The sequence below is a fragment of the Nothobranchius furzeri genome, chromosome 12 (assembly GCF_043380555.1).
Source record: "Nothobranchius furzeri strain GRZ-AD chromosome 12, NfurGRZ-RIMD1, whole genome shotgun sequence".
In the NCBI taxonomy this organism is placed as follows: domain Eukaryota; kingdom Metazoa; phylum Chordata; class Actinopteri; order Cyprinodontiformes; family Nothobranchiidae; genus Nothobranchius; species Nothobranchius furzeri.
Genome location: NC_091752.1, coordinates 28,254,805 through 28,273,800, shown reverse-complemented (window position 1 = coordinate 28,273,800; position 18,996 = coordinate 28,254,805). Strand labels below are relative to the sequence as shown.

The following is an 18,996-nucleotide window of genomic DNA, read 5'->3' as shown; positions in this document are numbered from 1 at the left end:
AACACATTTCTTTTAAAAACGGTAGTTTCTGCTTCAGCCCTCTCCCCCCTCCCCCTGCGCAGCGGCCGCAAACTCACTGATGCGCCTGCAGCCTCTCGGAGTTCCTGCTGCTCTAAACATTAAAGTAATTATTTCATTTTCTGTTCCTCACTTCTGATTACCTTCAGTGGTGTCTGTTTGTTGCAACCAGGTTTTTATTTGACTATTTTTCTTTCCTGCCTGTTTATTATCGTCCTGCATTTTCTCTCAATCCTAAAGAGAAACTGCTACCTGGGTTCATATATATTCACCTTATGAGTTACCTTTGAACTGCAGTTCTAAAAGATCTACCGACCGCAAAAACAGCGGAGTGCTCGCTGCTTGGCGGCTGCATCAGTGATCAGTGCGTCGGAGGACAAGGTGATGCGCCCCGCTCCACAGCAGCGAAACGCATCAGGCGCAAATAAAAGACAGAAAACATTAAAGGAAATGAACCGACATGAACGATCGCGTGTCACTACCGACTCTCTGGTACAGCGCGTTGCCCCCCGAGCGCAGGAGCTTGTCACCTGCTGACAGCAGGCTGCTGTCTTTTCCGAGGGCTGCTTCTTGCCGGTCATTATCACGGGACAGCGACTAGTCGATGACAGGCATAAAAAGTCACTATAGAGCGGTGAAGTCGACTAGTTCATACAACCCCTGCTACTGCTCCCCAGAGTGTTTTGCAGCATAATCAGCACGTTCTCTTTGAACTTGATATCAAATTTTCGCCTCCTCTTCGTCTCCGCATGGTTAAAGTTACCCTCGCGGTCTATCACTGGCAAATCAAAAGTGAGACGATGACACAACCGCCCCCCGTACTTGCTTGTTACCACATTCCACCCGGCCACAATAAGAGACCGGCCATTATTCACCTCCGCCGACTCCGACACCGGCCAAAATATGAGACCCGGCCGTTAATTGAATACAGACCTGTATTAGAGGATTTACAGTACATTAAAAGGCAAAACAGGACAGGAGCACAAGGTCAACTTGCATAAAAGCTTGTCTAAATAAAAGTGTCTTTAGCTGCTTTTGAAAAGAATCAACAGTCGGCCACACAAAGAAACAAGGGCAGGCCGTTCCAAAGTCTGGGAGCTACAGCAATACTTATCAGGGGGTTGAGCAGGGATCAGCAGTCAAAGTTCAGAGCCAAGGTCGGGGTCCAGATGACAGATGGGCGAGAGAGTCCGTGAGGGGCAAGGCAGGCAGAATCTGTGGACAGAAAACGTGGTCAAAAGACTTGGTTGAAAATATCACTGGAGCCTCTACTGGCACAAGGCTGTCGATCATCTGTTAAGGAGACAGAGCCTGAGCTTTGCTTAAAAGGAGGAGCGCACAGGTGAAGTAAGGAGCCAATCAGGCAGGGCTCAGGTGAACTGGGTAAAGCTGGTTAACATGAGGACTGGCAGAAAGAAAAAACAAACATAACAGGCATGGCAGAACAAGGTGGAACCACTACAACAAGATTATATTTGTATGTTTTCCCTGTTGAGCAGCTCCAATGTTACAATATTAGCAAAGCATTTCTAAAAGTATATTTTTCTCTCTCATTGAATTACTCCGTAAGTACATGTACTCCTCTATTAAAATGCAATTTCATGTTTATACAAGTCTGCTCTTTTGTTAATTCTTGTTTCCTAACCTGTGGCACTGCAGAGCAGTAAGAAGAGGCTTTTCTTCTAACATGCCAAACGCTCCAGCATCTGTCTCAGTAAAATGCGTGATATTTGCAGCTGCATAAAATCGAGTCACACTTTCATATTGGCCTCTGACTCATTTCCCTTTGGCTTGTTCGAATAGTCAGCATCTGAGCAACTCTGCGGTCATAATGATTAATATTTAATCTTTACCAAATACGTTATCCACTTTGTGCAGAGGAGGGAGGGAAGAATAAGCTCAAATGGGGATTTCTTGTCTGTAATGAATCTGTGTAACGAACTCCAGCAAGGTGTTCAAATGCCACATGGACCCAGAACGCACCGTTAACCTGCAGGTGATGTCTCCGAAAATACCAGTCTGTCAGAACGAAATGCCTTTTCACATCAAGGGTTTTTATAGATTTGTTTAGCTTTAGCCTTTTAGTTTTTCAGATCTCCGTTTCAGAGTAGATCTCACAGCTTTTGTTGATTTCTAGCTTGTTCTGACATGACAAACAAACCTGAGCGATCAGTTCTCTTGTCCAAACATTTATGTCTCATAACTGTTTAGTCAAGGTTTGGATTCTGCATGAACCTCTTTGCTGCTGATTTAGGAGCTCCTCCCTTTAGCCTTTAGACATTTAGCAAAAAAACTGAGTATGGCCTTCTGTTTGCACTTTATTTACATGAAGAAATATTTGAGTTTGTCTCAGTTTTGATTCACATTTGAAGGTAAACAACAGTTACTTTGAAAGATATCATCATAAACAATTGATATGGAAGTAGGAGGAAGCAAAAGCCCATTAAAAACTGTCTTAATTAATGAGTCTTATAGAAAATATACAAGACAAAAATACTGAATGCAATTCATATTACACTGCTGGAGTTACACACAAAATTCAATTCATCAATTTTACTTTAGGATTTGTTTTACATTTTTGAAAGTAAATATTGATCCACCAATTTTACCTGAGAGAATAAAAATAAATCTGAAAGTGTAAGCTTCATTTCCTTTCTTACTATGCATCTAATAAACTCAAGCTAACCATGTAAATTAAAGGATTATGTAACTGCAAATTTAACATTAGTTTAGTTTAAAGAGGATATCTTATTATAATGTAAATTTGACTTTTTGCATCATTTTGAGTTGCCATGTGGGTCTCTACTGCCTATATAAAGATTAAAAACTTTGATAAACATAGTCAATCTATTTTTTCGGGAAGGATATACTTAACTCATTCACTGCCAGCCGTTTTCTGATCACTAAAGCCCCTCACTGCCAGCGATTTTCAGTATTTTTACTGTTTTTTGAAGAGTCACAGAATATTTTGCTCTATGACTATGCAAACACCAAAACTACCAAATGAAAGAGTTAACTCTCTTCTTTCATCAGGAGAAAACGGCTCGTTTTAACCCTTTTCTGTTCTTTCACAATTTGCTGTAGAACACAGGTGGGTTTCACCAGAAATGCCTGTTTCTGAACCAAAAACGGAGAAAACAGGCTTTTTGTGTCAAGAGAGATGTAACGCAGTAAACTGTCTTTGACACTAATATACTTTGCTTTTTTTACACCTCAGACACCCCAAAAGCAGTTACCTTGTGTAAAAATAGTAAAACCAAACTATAAAATGGTTTTTGACAAGAAATTTGATGTTTATTCACAAATGTATAACAATAAATAATCATTTTTGTCAAAGGTAACAATTTCATTTGCAGGCATGCAATCTTACAGAAAGTGCTGTTGTAGTTATACCCGTGTGTGTGTGTGTGTGTGTGTGTGTGTGTGTGTGTGTGTGTGTGTGTGTGTGTGCACGCTTCTACCCCTGCACAGAGACAGAGTATCTCACTGTGGTGTGGTAATCTATATAACACTGTCCTGCGTGCAAGGGGACACAACAGACTTTGCACATCATTTTCGTCTCTCTGCGAGTTGCTCTGCGTATGCAGACCCTACATCTTTTTGTTGGTCTCAACTTCTTACTGGTGGGTTTCAGGTAACAGAGTTTGTGTCTGCCAAGGTCTCCATCTAGCCTGCTCTCTGGGTCAGTGTTATAGGGTGCCCTCAGAGTATGTTTGACATCCTCCAAGTCCCCATCCTCAACACCTGCTCCTTCCTCTTCCTCTACCTGTTCCCCCACCTCACTCCCTTTCCGCTCGTGTACCTTCAAGGTCCAGGACTTCACTACACTACGAATGAACTTCAAAAGTGTGTTACATCCCCCTGGGTTTCTGGCTCGGTACAGGATATAGGCGTTAAACATGCACATTTGGAACAGATAGGCAACAAACTTCTTGGACCAGTTCAGCGACCTGCGGATGAAGGGGTAGTAGGAAATGTTTTGGTCCAACTTATCCACTCCATTCATGTGAGAGTTGTATGCAACAACACACTCTGGCTTGAACTGAGCAACCTTGTCTTTGTGCCCCTTCTGCCACACATCAACTTTCTGCATCCCATCTTGGTGGCAGGTTGTCACCATCTTCACTAATCGTTTGTCCTGCCATGCTACTACCATGACTTTGTCATTGTGCCGCACAACTTTGTCCCCAATCCCTAGATCGGTTTTTACCAAATCCCTGATGACCTGAGGCTCCCCCCTATTCTTCCTCAGTGTTCCACAGACATTGGTCTGTGCTTCCAGTAAGCGCTCACACAATGCTACAGAATTGTAGAAGTTATCCATATACAGTGTATAGCCATGACCTGAAAGGTGATCAAGAAGAGAAAATACGGTGTCTGGCAAACTACTACCTTCCCCAAAATAAGGCCTCATGTTGAAACAATAACCTGTGGCAGAGTCACACAATATGTAGGACTTGATTCCATATTTCACAGGCTTTTGTGGGTTGTACACCCTGAAAGATAAGCGCCCTCGCCACAGCATCATACCCTCATCAATGCAAATGTTTTTGTCTGGCTGATACATCTGCTTGAATTTTTCCACAATGTAATCTAACACTGGGCGGACTTTGTACATTTTGTCATTCACATCCAGATTTGCATTGTCATTGTAATGCAGAAACTTCCATATAATCTGAAACCTGTTCCTTGACATGGTTTTGCTGAAATAAGGTGTGGCATCCACCTCATCCACACTCCAGTACATTTCAGTGCTTGGTTTTTTGACATAGCCAGTCAGGAAAGTTAGTCCAAAGAAAGTTTTCAGTTCTGAGACTGACACTGGCTTCCAAGCATTACCTCTGCTATGTTGTGGTAGGTCAGGGTGTGCTTGAAAATACTGACTTGCATACAGATTTGTTTGATGCACAACATGATCAAGCAGCTCATCAGTCAGGAAGAGCTCCAGGAACTTAGCTGGCACATCACAGTCTAGGTCTGCAGCAGCATCTTTGGGTCCAGAGGTTGCAGTGAAAGGCATCTTGTTGGGTTGCCAGCCAGCCTCATCCCAGTCCAAATCCTGCCCTCGACTCCTGCTTGATGCACGACCTGTAATCATAATCACACACACACACACACACACACACACACACACACACACACACACACACACACACACACACATTATTTATTTATTTGTTTGTTTTTATATGTATTTATTTGTTTGTTTGCCTCTCTAACCTCTTTTCTTTGCAGTACTAGTTGTGGCAGGGGGAGCTTTTCTGGGTGCACGATCTGTAAATTGAAAATATCTTCAAATAATAATCAAAAATCAAACCATTTCCATTATAAATCTGTAAAGAAAGAAGCTGGAAACAAGTGTTGGGGAGACTGTGACATTCATGAAAGTAGGGGAGACGGGAAAGCGGGGAGAAAAGAATGACGCGATCACAACAAACAAATAACACAGCCGTTAGCTGTTAGCTAGCTGTTACGTTACCTTCTTCATTTTTTCTTTTATCGTCTGGTGAAGAATCTCTGCTGCTCCCGGTTGGTCCAGACGGCAACCATTCATCTGAAGAATCTGGGTCAGGTTCGCTAAAATGATCCGAGTCGGAACTGTCTGCTGAAATCGCTGTCTCTGGCTCAGATGAAACATGTTGCGGCGTATGCCTTTCGTCTCCGCTTGGCCCGGGTTGGTTGTCATCTTTTCTTTTGATAGGAACACGATGCAAAGTTTTGCTACCGCGAAACAGACTTTGTTGAAGTGTGAGCTGCATAAGATTATCCGCTTTGCGTCTCGCCTTAGGCATAGTGGCTTCCTAAAACCAGCTCCTATTTCATGGATCGGCTTCTTCCTGATCACGTGACACGTCACTGACGCACACACAGATGAAGATCATTTTTAGATGATTGGTGTTTACTGTCAGGGTGCGCGAGCTTGTTCCCTACCACCTCCCGTTAAAAAACGTAATTGACGACTAAAATCGTCATTGGCAGTGAACGGTTGTATTTAAAATGACGACTTTAGTCGTCAATGGCAGTGAATGAGTTAAAGGAGACATATTATGCTAAACTCACCCTTTGTATCCTTTTGCGCTACCCTGTTGGTCTTCCCTGCCTTTATAAACACTCCAAACATGAAAGAAAATCCATCCATCTGCTTTCTGTCAGTGTGTGGCTTAAGAACAAATGTGCCTAAAACACACTGTTTCAAATAGCCCCTGTTTGTGACATCACAAACAGCAAACCTAACGAACTTTCGTGAAAGAGAGAGCAGTTGCTGGAGGAGCAGCAGCTCTACTGAGCCTCTACTGGATATAGAGCTCCGGATGTCACGTGACTCTCAGAGAGTAGACGCCATGTTGGCAGCCAACAAATGTAAACAAAATGAACGGGATCGGCTTGTATTTTACTTCGTCGGAGTTTACTTCACACTTTAAAACCGAAGAAATCCTTTTATATAGTCAGAAATTAAATTGACTAAACATCTCCGACCCTTACCATGCCCCTGGGATACTTTTTAAAAATGCCAGAAGCTGTTGGAGTGGACTTCTTACCGGACCTGGCCGGGGAACACCTTGGGATTCCCCCGGAGGAGCTGGCCCAAGTGGCTGGGGAGAGGGAAGTCTGGGCTCGACGCTACTGCCCCCGTGACCCGACTCCAGATAAGCGGATGAAAATGGATGGATGGACAAATGACATTGATTTACATGTAAGTAGTTTAAATAGAGTGCTGTGCTGTTTGTATGTATAAACTGAACCCAAGATAAATCACTAGTCTTATTTATTTTCCATGAATAAAATAAATATGTCAGGCAGGAGCGTTCCAGGATCTGTCTGAGATCTGTCTCGGTGAGACAGATAATAGCAATCCAAAGTGCTTTTTATGTGTGATTTGACAATTGATCAACCTTTGCTTAAAAATTAAATACAGCTTAGCCGGTTAATTGCTGTGATCATAAAACACGTTGAATCTCAGATTGAGGAGGAGCAATGTGGTTTTCGTCCTGGCCGTGGAACTGTGAACCAGCTCTATAGCCTTGCAAGGGTGATGGAGGTGGCATGGGAATTTGCCTAACCAATCCACGTGTTTTGTGGATTTGGAGAAGGCTTATGACCGTGTCCCCAGGGGCACCCTGTGGGGGACGCTCCAGGAGTATGGGGTGGGTGGCTTTCTGTTAAGGGCCATTCAGTCCCTTTACCAGAGGAGCGTGAGTTTGGTCCGCATAGCCGGTAGTAAGTCAGACCTGTTCCCGGTGAGGGTTGGACTCCGCCAGGGCTGCCCTTTGTCACCGGTTCTGTTCATTATCTTTATGGACAGAATTTCTAGACGCAGCCGTGGTGTGGAGTGTGTCGAGTTTGGTGGCAGGAGAATCTCGTCTCTGCTTTTTGCGGATGATGTGGTCCTCCTAGCTTCATCCAGCTCTGACCTTCAGCTCTTGCTGGGTAGGTTCGTGGCCGAATGTGAAGCGGCTGGGGTGAGGATCAGCACCTCCAAATCTGAGACCATGGTTCTCGACCGGAAAAGGGTGGCTTGTCAACTCCGGGTTGGGAGAGAGGTCCTACCTCAAGTGGAAGAGTTTAAGCATCTCGGGGTCTTGTTCATGAGTGAGAGTAGGAGGGATCGGGAGATCGACAGGCGGATTGGTTCAGTGTCTGCAGTGATGCAGATGCTGAGCCGATCTGTCGTGGTGAAGAGGGAGCTGAGCCAGAAAGCCGGGCTCTCGATTTACCGGTCGATTTACGTCCCAATCCTCACCTATGGTCATGAGCTTTGGGTAATGACCGAAAGAACGAGATCGCGGATACAAGCGGCCAAAATGAGTTTCCTCCGTAGGGTGGCCGGGCTCAGCCTTAGAGATAGGGTGAGGAGCTCGGACATTCGGGAGGGACTCGGAGTAGAACTGCTGCTCCTCTGGATCAAAAGGAGTCAGTTGAGGTGGTTTGGGCATCTGGTCAGGATGCCTCCTGGACGCCTCCCTGGGGAGGTGCTTCGGGCATGTCCTGCCGGCAGGAGGCCCCCGGGTCGACCCAGGACACGTTGGAGAGGTTACATCTCCAATCTGGCCCAGGAACGCCTTGGGGTCCTGCCGGAGGAGCTGGTGGAGGTGGCCAGGGTGAGGACGGTCTGGAGCTCCCTAGTTGGGATGCTGCCCCCGCGACCCAGACCCGGATAAGCGGAGGAAGATGACGACGACGACAACGATAAAACACGTAAACGGCAGCACGCAGAACTCACGAGGCAACGTTTTACGTGATGTTTACTTGCTGCTATGAGTAATAAGACAGAAAAAGCCACGCCAAAATAAGTTTAGGAAGCCCACTAAGAATCGTAATAAAAGCATTTAAAATAAATACCTTACACAGTTGAGGAAACGTTGGTTTAAGTACCTGATATGAAGTGGTCGCTGCATAAGTGAAAACCTTTACTCTCGGGATCCCACAGTTTCATTTTGGCCCGGTCACTAGCGCGTTTTATTACAATGATCCAACGTTTGCAGCGCTCTGGATTTTGGGGAATCCTGTAGATGGCTCATTCCTTATGTCGTCCGCATCTATTCTGCATCCTGGGGCACAACAGGAATCTACCATATTTCCCATTTGATTGAGTTTTCTGACAATAACAAATAGTCCAGCTGCGGGCATCTGCCTGCCAAAATGGCGCCGTTTCGATTTGAACTCTTGCATGCTGGGAGAAGTGACGTCAACTCCCGGAGCTCTATAGGAACTTTTCAGCTAAAAGCAGCCTGAGAGGGGTGGGTGAGTGGGCGTGGCCAGTTCCTGCTTGTTTTCTTAAAGTGACAGAGCCCTGAAACTGCTCATTCTGGAAGTACTAAAATGATCAAGAATAAAACTGCTATAATTGCTTTATGTGAGATAGATTTGGTGCAAAGAGTGCAATTAACTTGTTTGGTATTGACCATAGAACTATTATAAACTAAGAAAAACAAAATTAAAAAATTGCCCCTTTAAAATGAGCCGTTTCAAAAAGTCTCTTATCGTGACATCACAATAAGGAAATTGGCATAGAACCATTCTCACCTGTTGAGTCCCTAAAACTGAGGATTCAACATTCTTGTTAACTGAGATGTGGAGCATGCAACGGCAGGTGACACATTCAGAGTTGTGTTTTTGGCTGCCAATGACATACTTCCCTACACTTTCTCCCAGTCAAAGAAGAACATCAAAAACTGTGTGGCTCAACTTCATATTTGATGACTGTGTCCCAGCAATAATTAGCAAAAACCACTTTGAAGAAGACAGTTTTTGCCTTATTTCCACTGAGTGACTCAGGGAGGCTCAGTATGGGTCAGGATGCTATTGATAACTTCAGACATACACAGAAAGACCCATTGCCTGATCTAGAGAGCTGTACCTACTCTGCATTTCAACAACGGAGAATAAGTACTTTCAAATAACTTTTGTGTTTCAATTACAATTAAGGATGAACTAGTTATGCTCGGCAGTTGTGTGTCCTGTAACAAGTATGACGCTGAGATTTCCGTGCCTTTAAATGAGTGTTTTAACATGTATGTGGGTACATATAGGAGACGACTAAGAGCTTTCTTTAAATCATTTGGATGTGATGTGGTTCGTTGACTATAATGCTGTGAGTTGAGAAAGCAGTAATGTGACCTGTTATTTCCCATTTTTACTGTGATGAATACTTAGCCTATCAGGGGATGGGTAGGCGTGGCCAGCTACAACTTGTTTTGCTTAAAATAACAGCCCTTGCATGTCTGATTTTGGAAGGTACTGAAAATGTTGAGAATACAACTGCTGAAACTGCTTTATGTTAGAATGGTGCAATGAAATACAAATGTTTCGTATAGACTATAATATTATATATGTATGATATATTCACACACTCCTCAGGAACATGGAAATCTCTGAGTACGTGGGTGGGGGAAATTATACACAGAGAAGTTTGTGCTGTCTTTCTTTGGTCATCAAAAGCTATTTTTCCATGAGCACTACTCAGCCTTAACAGCTTTGTACAGCGTGGTTCGAGTCGGCTCATCTGAGTGTAGTTTTGTTTCCCTGCCAGCTTAGTGAGTGCACGCCTCATAGGTGCACGTGAAGAGGGGGATTGCTACTTGTGAGAAAAATAGCATGAGGTGATCAGTGAACAGTGCCAGGTGCTACGTATGCTCCACAGAAACACAACTCAGCACAAAAATGGTGATGTTATGGGACATTCTGCTCAGATTTTCTGGCTTTTTGTCAGACTCGGAACCAGGAACTGGCTACAAGCAGCAAAGCAGAACACAGAGAACTCCGGAGCAACTAGTGACTCCGCCCCCTGACCAATCAGCGGTCGTAGTCGCGATGCTGTCCCGACTCAGCCTTGCCAGGTACCTTAATAGCAGGGACTAAAAATTGGGGACAAAGTAGAGGGAAAATACTGAACCGTGCCCTTGGAAATTGTGGTTGGGCTGAGCTGCACTGGTCCGAGTTGTGCTCATGGAGAACTACCTCAACAAAGGCGGACATGAGTGGTGTTGTTTTTGGAGACTTGTGAAATGAGGGATGCTCCTTCCTACCCTTTCTCTCAGTGAGACTCAAGAGCCAGTCCTATGAAGAGCCCTCTTGTTCGTGACTTATACATCAAGTGCTGAGTGTTAGCGGCAGAGACTGATGACCAGTCGGCCACAGCCCTGTATCAATGCTACGAAAGGGGAAGAAAATATGGCAAAATAAACAAGTCTGCAGTTCTCTAGCCTAAGCTCCCATAACAAATTTAGCAAAACACTTGTAAAACCAAAATATTCTTTTGGGAGAATTTTCTCTCCCTCTCCTGGCTGTGACGTCACGAGAAAGTCGCATGCTATTTGTTTAGTTTTGAGTGGGGGGAGGCTTGGTGACGGTGCGTGTCTGGATCTGTGTTTTTGATTGGTTGGGAGTGTTGTATTAAGCTACCTGATGGGCTCTAATGAAGTAAGAAAGGAACCTTTTTTCATTCATCCATTTTTTTCTATCACCACACATCTATCAATGGCTATTTAGCATTATTGAATTCTTGTCCAGCCCATACTATTATATAGGAATGTATTAATTGCTAGTAGTAATTTGTTTTCTAAGAATTTCAACATCATACATTATAAAGGAGTATTTTTATTTACATGAATGATGATCACCATTCAGCAACCAAATGTGACATTATCTCATCTGCAGAAAAAATGTGGGGAAAGTGTGACTTCTAAGTCAGCCAGGAAGAATTTTGTCCTTCAATAAAAGAGAGGTAGCAACAGGGTGTGAGAGTGTGAGGAAGTCTCTCAAATTAGCTAAATGACTGATTGCAGCACAGTTTGCCAACACATTCCAGCGTCTTTCTTCCATCGTCTCGTACAGACTCCCTCATTCTGCTCACTGTGAGAACTAAGATCTAATGAGGACATTCTGCAAAATAACCTGTCTGAACAGCCTTGTTGACGAGACAAAGCTTTGTAATTAGTTCATATTTGCTGAGTGGATTCAGTAAAAGCCTGAAAATAGAAACAGAACAAGCCTTCAGTGGCTTCCCTCAGCACAGGTTGTTTGGAAACAGACCTGCTGCAGTTTGACTGCGGTAGAGTTGTTTGCAGTTGGTTTATTTTATTTCATAAAAAGAGAAGAAAAAATCCACCAGCAGTTTTGGGAGACTGTGTTTCATGACGTTTTTAAAATAGAATTCTTACTTTTAGGTTATTTCCTGTTTTATTCATTTTGATGTTCTAGCTGCTTATACTCAGAAATATCAAAAGTATTCACATTCTTTACTCAGAAGCATAGATCACGGACATAGTTTTGGGGGGAGTGGGGTGTGTGGGTGGGGGGGGGGGGGGGGGTTGCATGCCCTCACTTTTTCCAAAGTCACTTTTTGCCCCTTACACTTTTTACCATTAAAAACAATATTACGCTATATTAAATAAACACTGGTTGAGCACTAGGATCAATCGGAAATCAACTGCTTGTGTTGAAGCCTGTTTCCCATTAGAACGGTCCATAAGCTCTCATTTACACCAATTCTTGTCATGTGTCTTGCCTATGTATGTCTGATCTCTGAATTGTGTGTGCTGAAACTCTAATTTCCCTCTGGGATTAATAAAGTATCTTTGAATTGAAGTGAATTGAATTATTGGCTCTGCTTGCTAATGTGTGATTGTCCACCTGTGTACTTGACAGTTCTGACATTGCATAAAAGATACCCCCCCACACCACCACCACCACCCATCCACCCCCCACCACCACCCTTTCTGCTTTCCTTAATGCCCCTCTGCAGAAGACAGTCAGGTACATCACCATGGTAACATTAAAACCAGTTTGACATCCTGCCAGCCTCCGACTCTGCATAGTGGATTATAGAGTACTAAATAATTATTTAATTATCTGATGGTATGAGTAAAGTGGTAAAACTAGTTATTTTGCATTTACATCAATAGAAATGGTGATGATACTGAGGCTGTAAAATGGTAACATTAAGCTGATCTGAACATTGCTGTACTGGTAAATTCACGAGAGGTAAAACAGGGTTTCAAGACACAGCCAACATGTCGTGTCACTTGGTGGATTTATACTCTGTTCTGCTTAACTAAACATATTGATTTAGAGTCCACGGATCTGCTCTCCTGTCTGTTCCAGTGTGACTTGGGCCAACATTATTTTACCGTACAACATTTACCACAGACTGATGATGTTTACATCTTATTACAAGTGCCCTAAAAGTGCTTTACTGTATTTTGACATGACGATGAACAAGCTCAGTGGTTTTGCTTATACATGCAGTTACTTTGTGCATTTTTATAACAAATGGAGCATTTGTTTGATTAAAATTTACTCTTTTAGGGTTTACTTTCTGGTTTGATTCAAGTCCCCTATCAATAGACTGTAATAAAGATAAAGGTGCATCAAATTAAAGGCATGTCTGCCATCTTTCCTACAAGTTACCCATGTAATTCTAAGGTCATCTTACAAGAAACTCCTCAATATCTTATTTCTCCCACGTGGGTTGCTCTTATTCTTTACTTTTTCCAGTCATCAGGGTTGGTAAATAGTGTCACAACCCCAGCTAGCAAATGCTTTAATGGGTGCATGTGTGGGGACGGAGTTTGACCGTTTGCCCCCAGAGAAGGGCCTCTCATTTGGAGGCTCTTAAAAGCGCCTTAGCTCCATAGATGTCCAAGGGTACTGCTGGTGATGGCTCTTTCATAAACGTTCATGACGCTAGAACTAGATCCAGATGCTGTGGAAAGAGCAAGCACTTGGATTCTAAATCATGTGGGCCCATATGGGAAGTGGTCTAAGCCTGTGCTGAGACAAAAGTTCAAGGGTCAAAGAGCACATGGGATTATCTAGTCATTACTCCCTATTAAGACAATGTTGAGTGTGTGCAAAAAGGGTATGTAGGACAGTTAAAAAAGGAAGATGTATCCTTTACACAACCACACCCAGTTTGAGTGTGGAGTTTTATATTCTACTGATACTTCTTAAACAGCTGCTTTGGAGGCTAGTAGACGGGTATACAAGCAGGTGGCTATGACATTTTTATACCAGGAAGCCCACATCGGGGTGCAGAGAGCCGCATGCAGGAGCTGCTGTAGTGTTTTCAATAGAGTTTGACATTTGTGAGCATGGCTAAACTTTACCACTTCATGTCTAGATGAACAGATATAAACAGATCCACTCACCCCTTCATACACAGGCTCTCAACATATTTTTTAGTCCTACACACAGATTCTGTTTCTGAGTAATTAGGATGTTGGTCATCTTGTGGTTACAAACCAACACTATTCATAGACCACTCTGGTGTTCTTGGCCTGACTTACAATGCCCTTCTTGTTAAAATACTCTGAAGATGTTATGCAAGGGAGATGTTTATTGCATAAAGGTGTTGCAAATGATAAACAAATTATGTGTAAAAACAAGTTCTTGGGACACAAATATTGTTGCTTATAGCAGTGTTGTTCTACCCTGGTAAGCCATTCTACATGGTGGTTGGAGGGACCGGTGGCACCTGCGCTTGGAAGCCTCACCTCTGTCAGTGATCCCCAGGGCAGCTGTGGCTACATCGTAGCTCATCATCATCGGCGTGTGAATGGATGAATGATACACTTTAATGTAAAGCACTTTGGAGTCCTCTGACTCTGAAAGGTGCTATAAGTGTGGGTCATTTATCATTTATATATGTAAATATATAGTCTGGACAGAAACCATTGATAAAACACAGTCGAGGAGCAGAATCTACGGTTGTCTTTCAAACGGTCTCTGCACATAATTGGACAGCACTAGGACCAATCAGAAAAGTTTCTGGGCTTAGGCAAGCTCCAATAACACGCCTCCAGGCAGTTCAGAACTCTGCAGCTCGGTTGCTAACAGGTACCAGGAGTTCTGAACATATTACACCGGTCCTGAAAGCCTTGCATTGGCTCCCTGTCTCCCATTGCATCAGGTTTAAGGTAATCCTGTTTGTGTTTAAGCATTAAACTCGGGGGCACCTAAATACCTGTCAGACATCATCCACCGGCATGTCCCGGTGCGTTCCCTTGGGTCAGCTGACCAGAGACTATTAACTGTGCCCAGGTACAGCTTGAAGTCTCGTGGGAGTCATGCCTTCTCAGTGTTGGGACCAAGACTCTGGAATGAGCTGCCGGCTGATGTGAAGCAGGCCCAATCACTTGAGCGCTTTAAAAGCCGACTAAAAACCCATTTGTTCTCATTGGCGTTTGGACATTGAAGTTGGGTTTGGGTGGGTGGCGTCACTTCGAATGTTTCTGGATTTGAATCTGGTAACAGGACTGATCTGGATTGCTAAACTGTACTCGGGAATTCTTACTGTTTTTTTAATGGTTATATATGTTTGTTTTATTGCTGTTTTTTTTTTTAAATTGGTGTTCAGCGCTTTGTTGGTCCGCTTTGGGCATGTGAAAGTGCTTTATAAATAAAGTTAATTTGATTTGATAAATTAATAATGTCACATTTTCCTCGCTACAGAAATCAGTTAATGGGGCAGTCTACCATACACCATCGTAGAAGAAGAAAATACATTATTTTTTTAAATAAAGGACTTAAAGGTGCACTGACAAATTTGGAAAACAATTTAGCTAAAAAAAACTTTTTCATGCTTCTTAGCATACTAATTATAGCTATAAATTTGTTGTGGAGATTTTAAAAAAATTAAAGAAAGTTAATAAAGTGGTTCTTTTGCCAACAACACATTCCGGACCAAAAGCAACAATTGGACCATCCGGTTATCTGTCTCACCGAACCGACACACGTCCGCACTTCTTTGGGTCCTCCATTAATAATGCACTCATGTATTTAGCAACTGAACGCCACAGGCGTGAAAGGTTCGTGACTCAATATCAGAGAAAGAGAAACACCCGGCTTCTACCACTTCAACTTTAGGACAAACCACTAGAGTCCCAAAAAAGAAAAACACCATTTGAAGTCATAAACAACAAAAGAAGTTTGGACTTAGTGCTAAACACTATTCGCCGTTTTCTATCTTGTATCCTCCACCATCGCAGGTTTCTAGTTCCAGCTAAAGCTTCTCAGAAAAGATACCCGAGGGGTGGGGTTAGTGTTTTGTGGCCATGTTTGTGTTCAAAACCTAGTTTGTTTATAGCTCTAAGTGCCTCTATATGCTCACATCTCAAAGATGAAACCAAGTCTAAATCATCCAAAGTTGATGTCAAGGTCATTTGAAACTAATGTGTTCTTGAACCGGTGCCGCCTTTGTAGTTTTTCTCTGTTGCAGCTCTGGTGGAAAGCCCGCCCAACAGAGTGGTGTGATTGGGCGCCAAACAAAACAAAACCGATCAGGTCAATGATTGAATGACTTAATCGACCTGCACAGCAAAATCTTTATGCTGCTGCTATGATTCATCTAGATTTCTAAGCTAGTATTGTTCACTACATTTTTTAGTGTATTTCTAAGGGAATTTCCTTACCTAACATATGTGGATAGATTAGTACATTTTATTTTAGGAGGAACAAGCCTTTCCACTGGACATGTAAGTGTTGCGTTACATCTTCATTGCATAGTACACAGCGATTAGACACCATTATCAAGGATGGATGTGCTTCCATTGGTAGGGAAGTGACCCATCTCAGATGCTTCCCAGGAGCGTTACTTGGCTATATTTGGTGTTTGTTTTAATCACTGCACTTCCAGAATGTGTATCAAGCTCAGCAGTTCAGATCTAGCCAGACAGGAAATCATACATGAGTGAAAGGTGAAACTTTCATCAACTTTCAAAATAAGACGCGTGCAGATTTCAGGTTGCCTAGAAAAAATATGTCATTATCTGTGATATTTCTGTTGCTGAGGAAAAAGAATACAAAATAATCCAGACCTTTTTGGATACCTTCTCTGTCCTTGCTTGGTATTGCATGAACTTGCGAAATCACGCATGGTAGGGGATTTATTGACCTCGCAGGACCAGGTGTGTGGAACAATTTGACTGCCGATTAGGATCTGAAACCCTCCTGATTGGAAAAGGGGTGTGTGTTATTATGTTATGAGGTGCTTACCCATCCAGAGGAAAGCCAGGGTAAATCTGCAGAAATGGAAAACTCAAACAGCCGAAATTGCATAAAAGTCTGAAATGATTCAGTGATGAAGAGTCATTGTAAATAACTAGTTTTTACTGGGGAAATAAAGACAGCAAAGACTTAGAAAGTTAAAGGGATATGCAACTTTTCATATATTCTTATCATTTTTTGAGTGAATATGTGCTAAAAGTTACCTTTTTACAATCTTAACGAAATGTCACTCAAACCCCCACCACCCCCTTGTGGCCAGAATATCGCACTTGCAACTTCAGACTGATGGGCAAATTTCCTGCAAGTTTCAGATCATGAACACAGCTGATTTGTTTAATTTTGTGATGAACCGCTTCTGTAGAAACTAATGAAGGCTGAAGAGACATTTCAACAGTTAGATTAAGGGGTTCAAAAGACAAAATGCACAGCGAGGAGATGAGTTTCACTTTCATGTCTCGTAAACAGACACTAGTGGGTGCTAAAAGCAAGCCAAAACTGCTAAGTGTGCCTTTAAAAGTGCATTATATTTAAAAAGAAAAATACATTTGCATCAGATAATTGTTTCATAAGATGAGTGTTTAGAGAGGACTGACCTCCCTCACTAGCTGTGTAGAAAAATATGATTAATCAAATTGATCCATAGGACTTAATTACTATTGTGTAAATGTTGAATCATTGTGCACACACACATGCACGCACACACAGACACACACATACACACACACACACACACACACACACACACACACACACACACACACACACACACACATTCAAGCATGTTTTCCTAACATAAAATTAGAAATGTTGAATAAAATAAATAAATGAAACTTTTTGTCACATGCCTTATACATTTTTACTAACATGAATTTCTTTAATTTACAAGACCTATGTATGCTAAACACGCTTTGTTACATGACAACTGTCTTAAGTGTGTGTGTGTGTGGGTGTGTGCATGCGTGCGTGTATGTGTGTGAGTTAGGACAAGTGTAAATTGTGTATAAGCCAGACATTGCAGTGTTGACTGCAGCCTGTGATTATGTCCAGACCACAAGCAGCTCAGACATCACTACTGTTTTTTTTCTTTCTTTGTGTGTAAAGATAAAGACAGTGTGTGTGTGTGTGTGTGTGTGTGTGTGTGTGTGTGTGTGTGTGTGTGTGTGTGTGTGTGTGTGTGTGTGTGTGTGCGTGTGTGTGTGTGCATGTGCGTGTGTGTGTGTGTACATTTCGGGAGGAGATAAAACACAGCAGCAGTAGTAAGCCAGACGCTGATATTCCATTACGTCCTGCTCTTTTCCGCAGCAAAGCTGCTTTCAGTTACATTATACAGACGTAATTAAACATTTAATGTGCAGATTTGTTGTCTCCAAGGAAAGAGTGATTCCAGGAATAATCCTGGCATTCATTTCTAAAAACCCCTGTAATGACTAAAAAGGTAGACTTTCATTTATACATTAATAAATCTGCTTCAGGGAACAGAAATCTGCAGACCTTAGTGGGGATGTTTATTTTTAATGGACAATTTTGGTTGATTTGGTTGGTTTATAACAAATGACTTCAATGAATGTCAAAGGAAAATTATGCTTTTAAATTGAAACTGTAATTTCAAACATGGAATGAAAATTTAGAGAGCTGACAAAGAATCGTGCAATAAAACACATTTTTATTTTATTTTTTTAATTAATGAAATCATTTTAATGTAATCAGTTAGTGGTCTTTTCAAGTGTTAAAGGTTTGGGTTGAACTATTAAGGAAAATCGGTTCAAGTTGCTCATCCGGAGATTATTTTGAGTTTCATTCAAATGTATCCAGTTACTCTTGAAGCATTTTGTTAAGACCACAGAAAAAGTCTGTAATAAGTCTGTCAAGAAAGAGAAAGGTTCATCGAATAATTGGAATAAAGACAAAACAAAAGTTTGATGTGGCGTGGACAGGGTCCGAAATTAACACTCGCCACTCGCCAAATGCGAGCAAATTGCTCAATTTGGCGAGTACATTTTTGAGCTCTATCTGCCACATGGCAAGTAAATGTTTGCACCAAATTAGTTATATTCATCAGTCATCTTCCATGGATTTCTGATGCTCCTCCCGCCTGCATGCAATGTACACAAACGTACGTGAAACGTGAGCGCCGCATCCAACGTCATTTCCACCTATCCCATTCAATCAGTTTATCAAGTTAGCAGTTAGTTTCATGTTAAAACTAGCGGTGAAATGTGGCGGTTTTTAACTGGAGTCAGCCAGCCTTCCAAAAGAAAACTCGTCGAACTGGAAGAAAAACCACCAGGACCAGTGGCAACCAGAAGATTTTGTGAAAATTGGCGAACCGGAGATGGCGGAGTCGTGAGACAATGGCTACATTATGATGGCCACGTAGCGTTGCTGCCTTTCACAGACAACTGTCCCTCGGCATTCTTCAAATATCCAAAAAATGCCCGTACTTCCGACTTTGTCTTCTTTGAGGGATAATAA

The 18,996-nt window shown here is 42.4% G+C and overlaps 2 protein-coding genes across 7 annotated transcripts in view; one reads left to right on the top strand and one right to left on the bottom strand.

Annotated features, from left to right (window-relative positions):
- The window catches only part of kcnq5a (potassium voltage-gated channel, KQT-like subfamily, member 5a), a 177,101-nt gene that overhangs the window by 65,944 nt on the left and 92,161 nt on the right, over positions 1 to 18,996 (top strand). The window lies entirely within an intron of this gene.
- LOC139062031 (piggyBac transposable element-derived protein 4-like) lies at positions 1,378 to 5,810 on the bottom strand. The gene is made up of 5 exons (XM_070542113.1): positions 5,498 to 5,810; positions 5,239 to 5,292; positions 3,640 to 5,106; positions 1,664 to 1,754; positions 1,378 to 1,423 (listed from the first exon to the last, which is right to left on the bottom strand). The coding sequence occupies exons 1-5, from the start codon at positions 5,808 to 5,810 to the stop codon at positions 1,378 to 1,380; spliced, it is 1,971 nt and encodes a 656-aa protein (XP_070398214.1).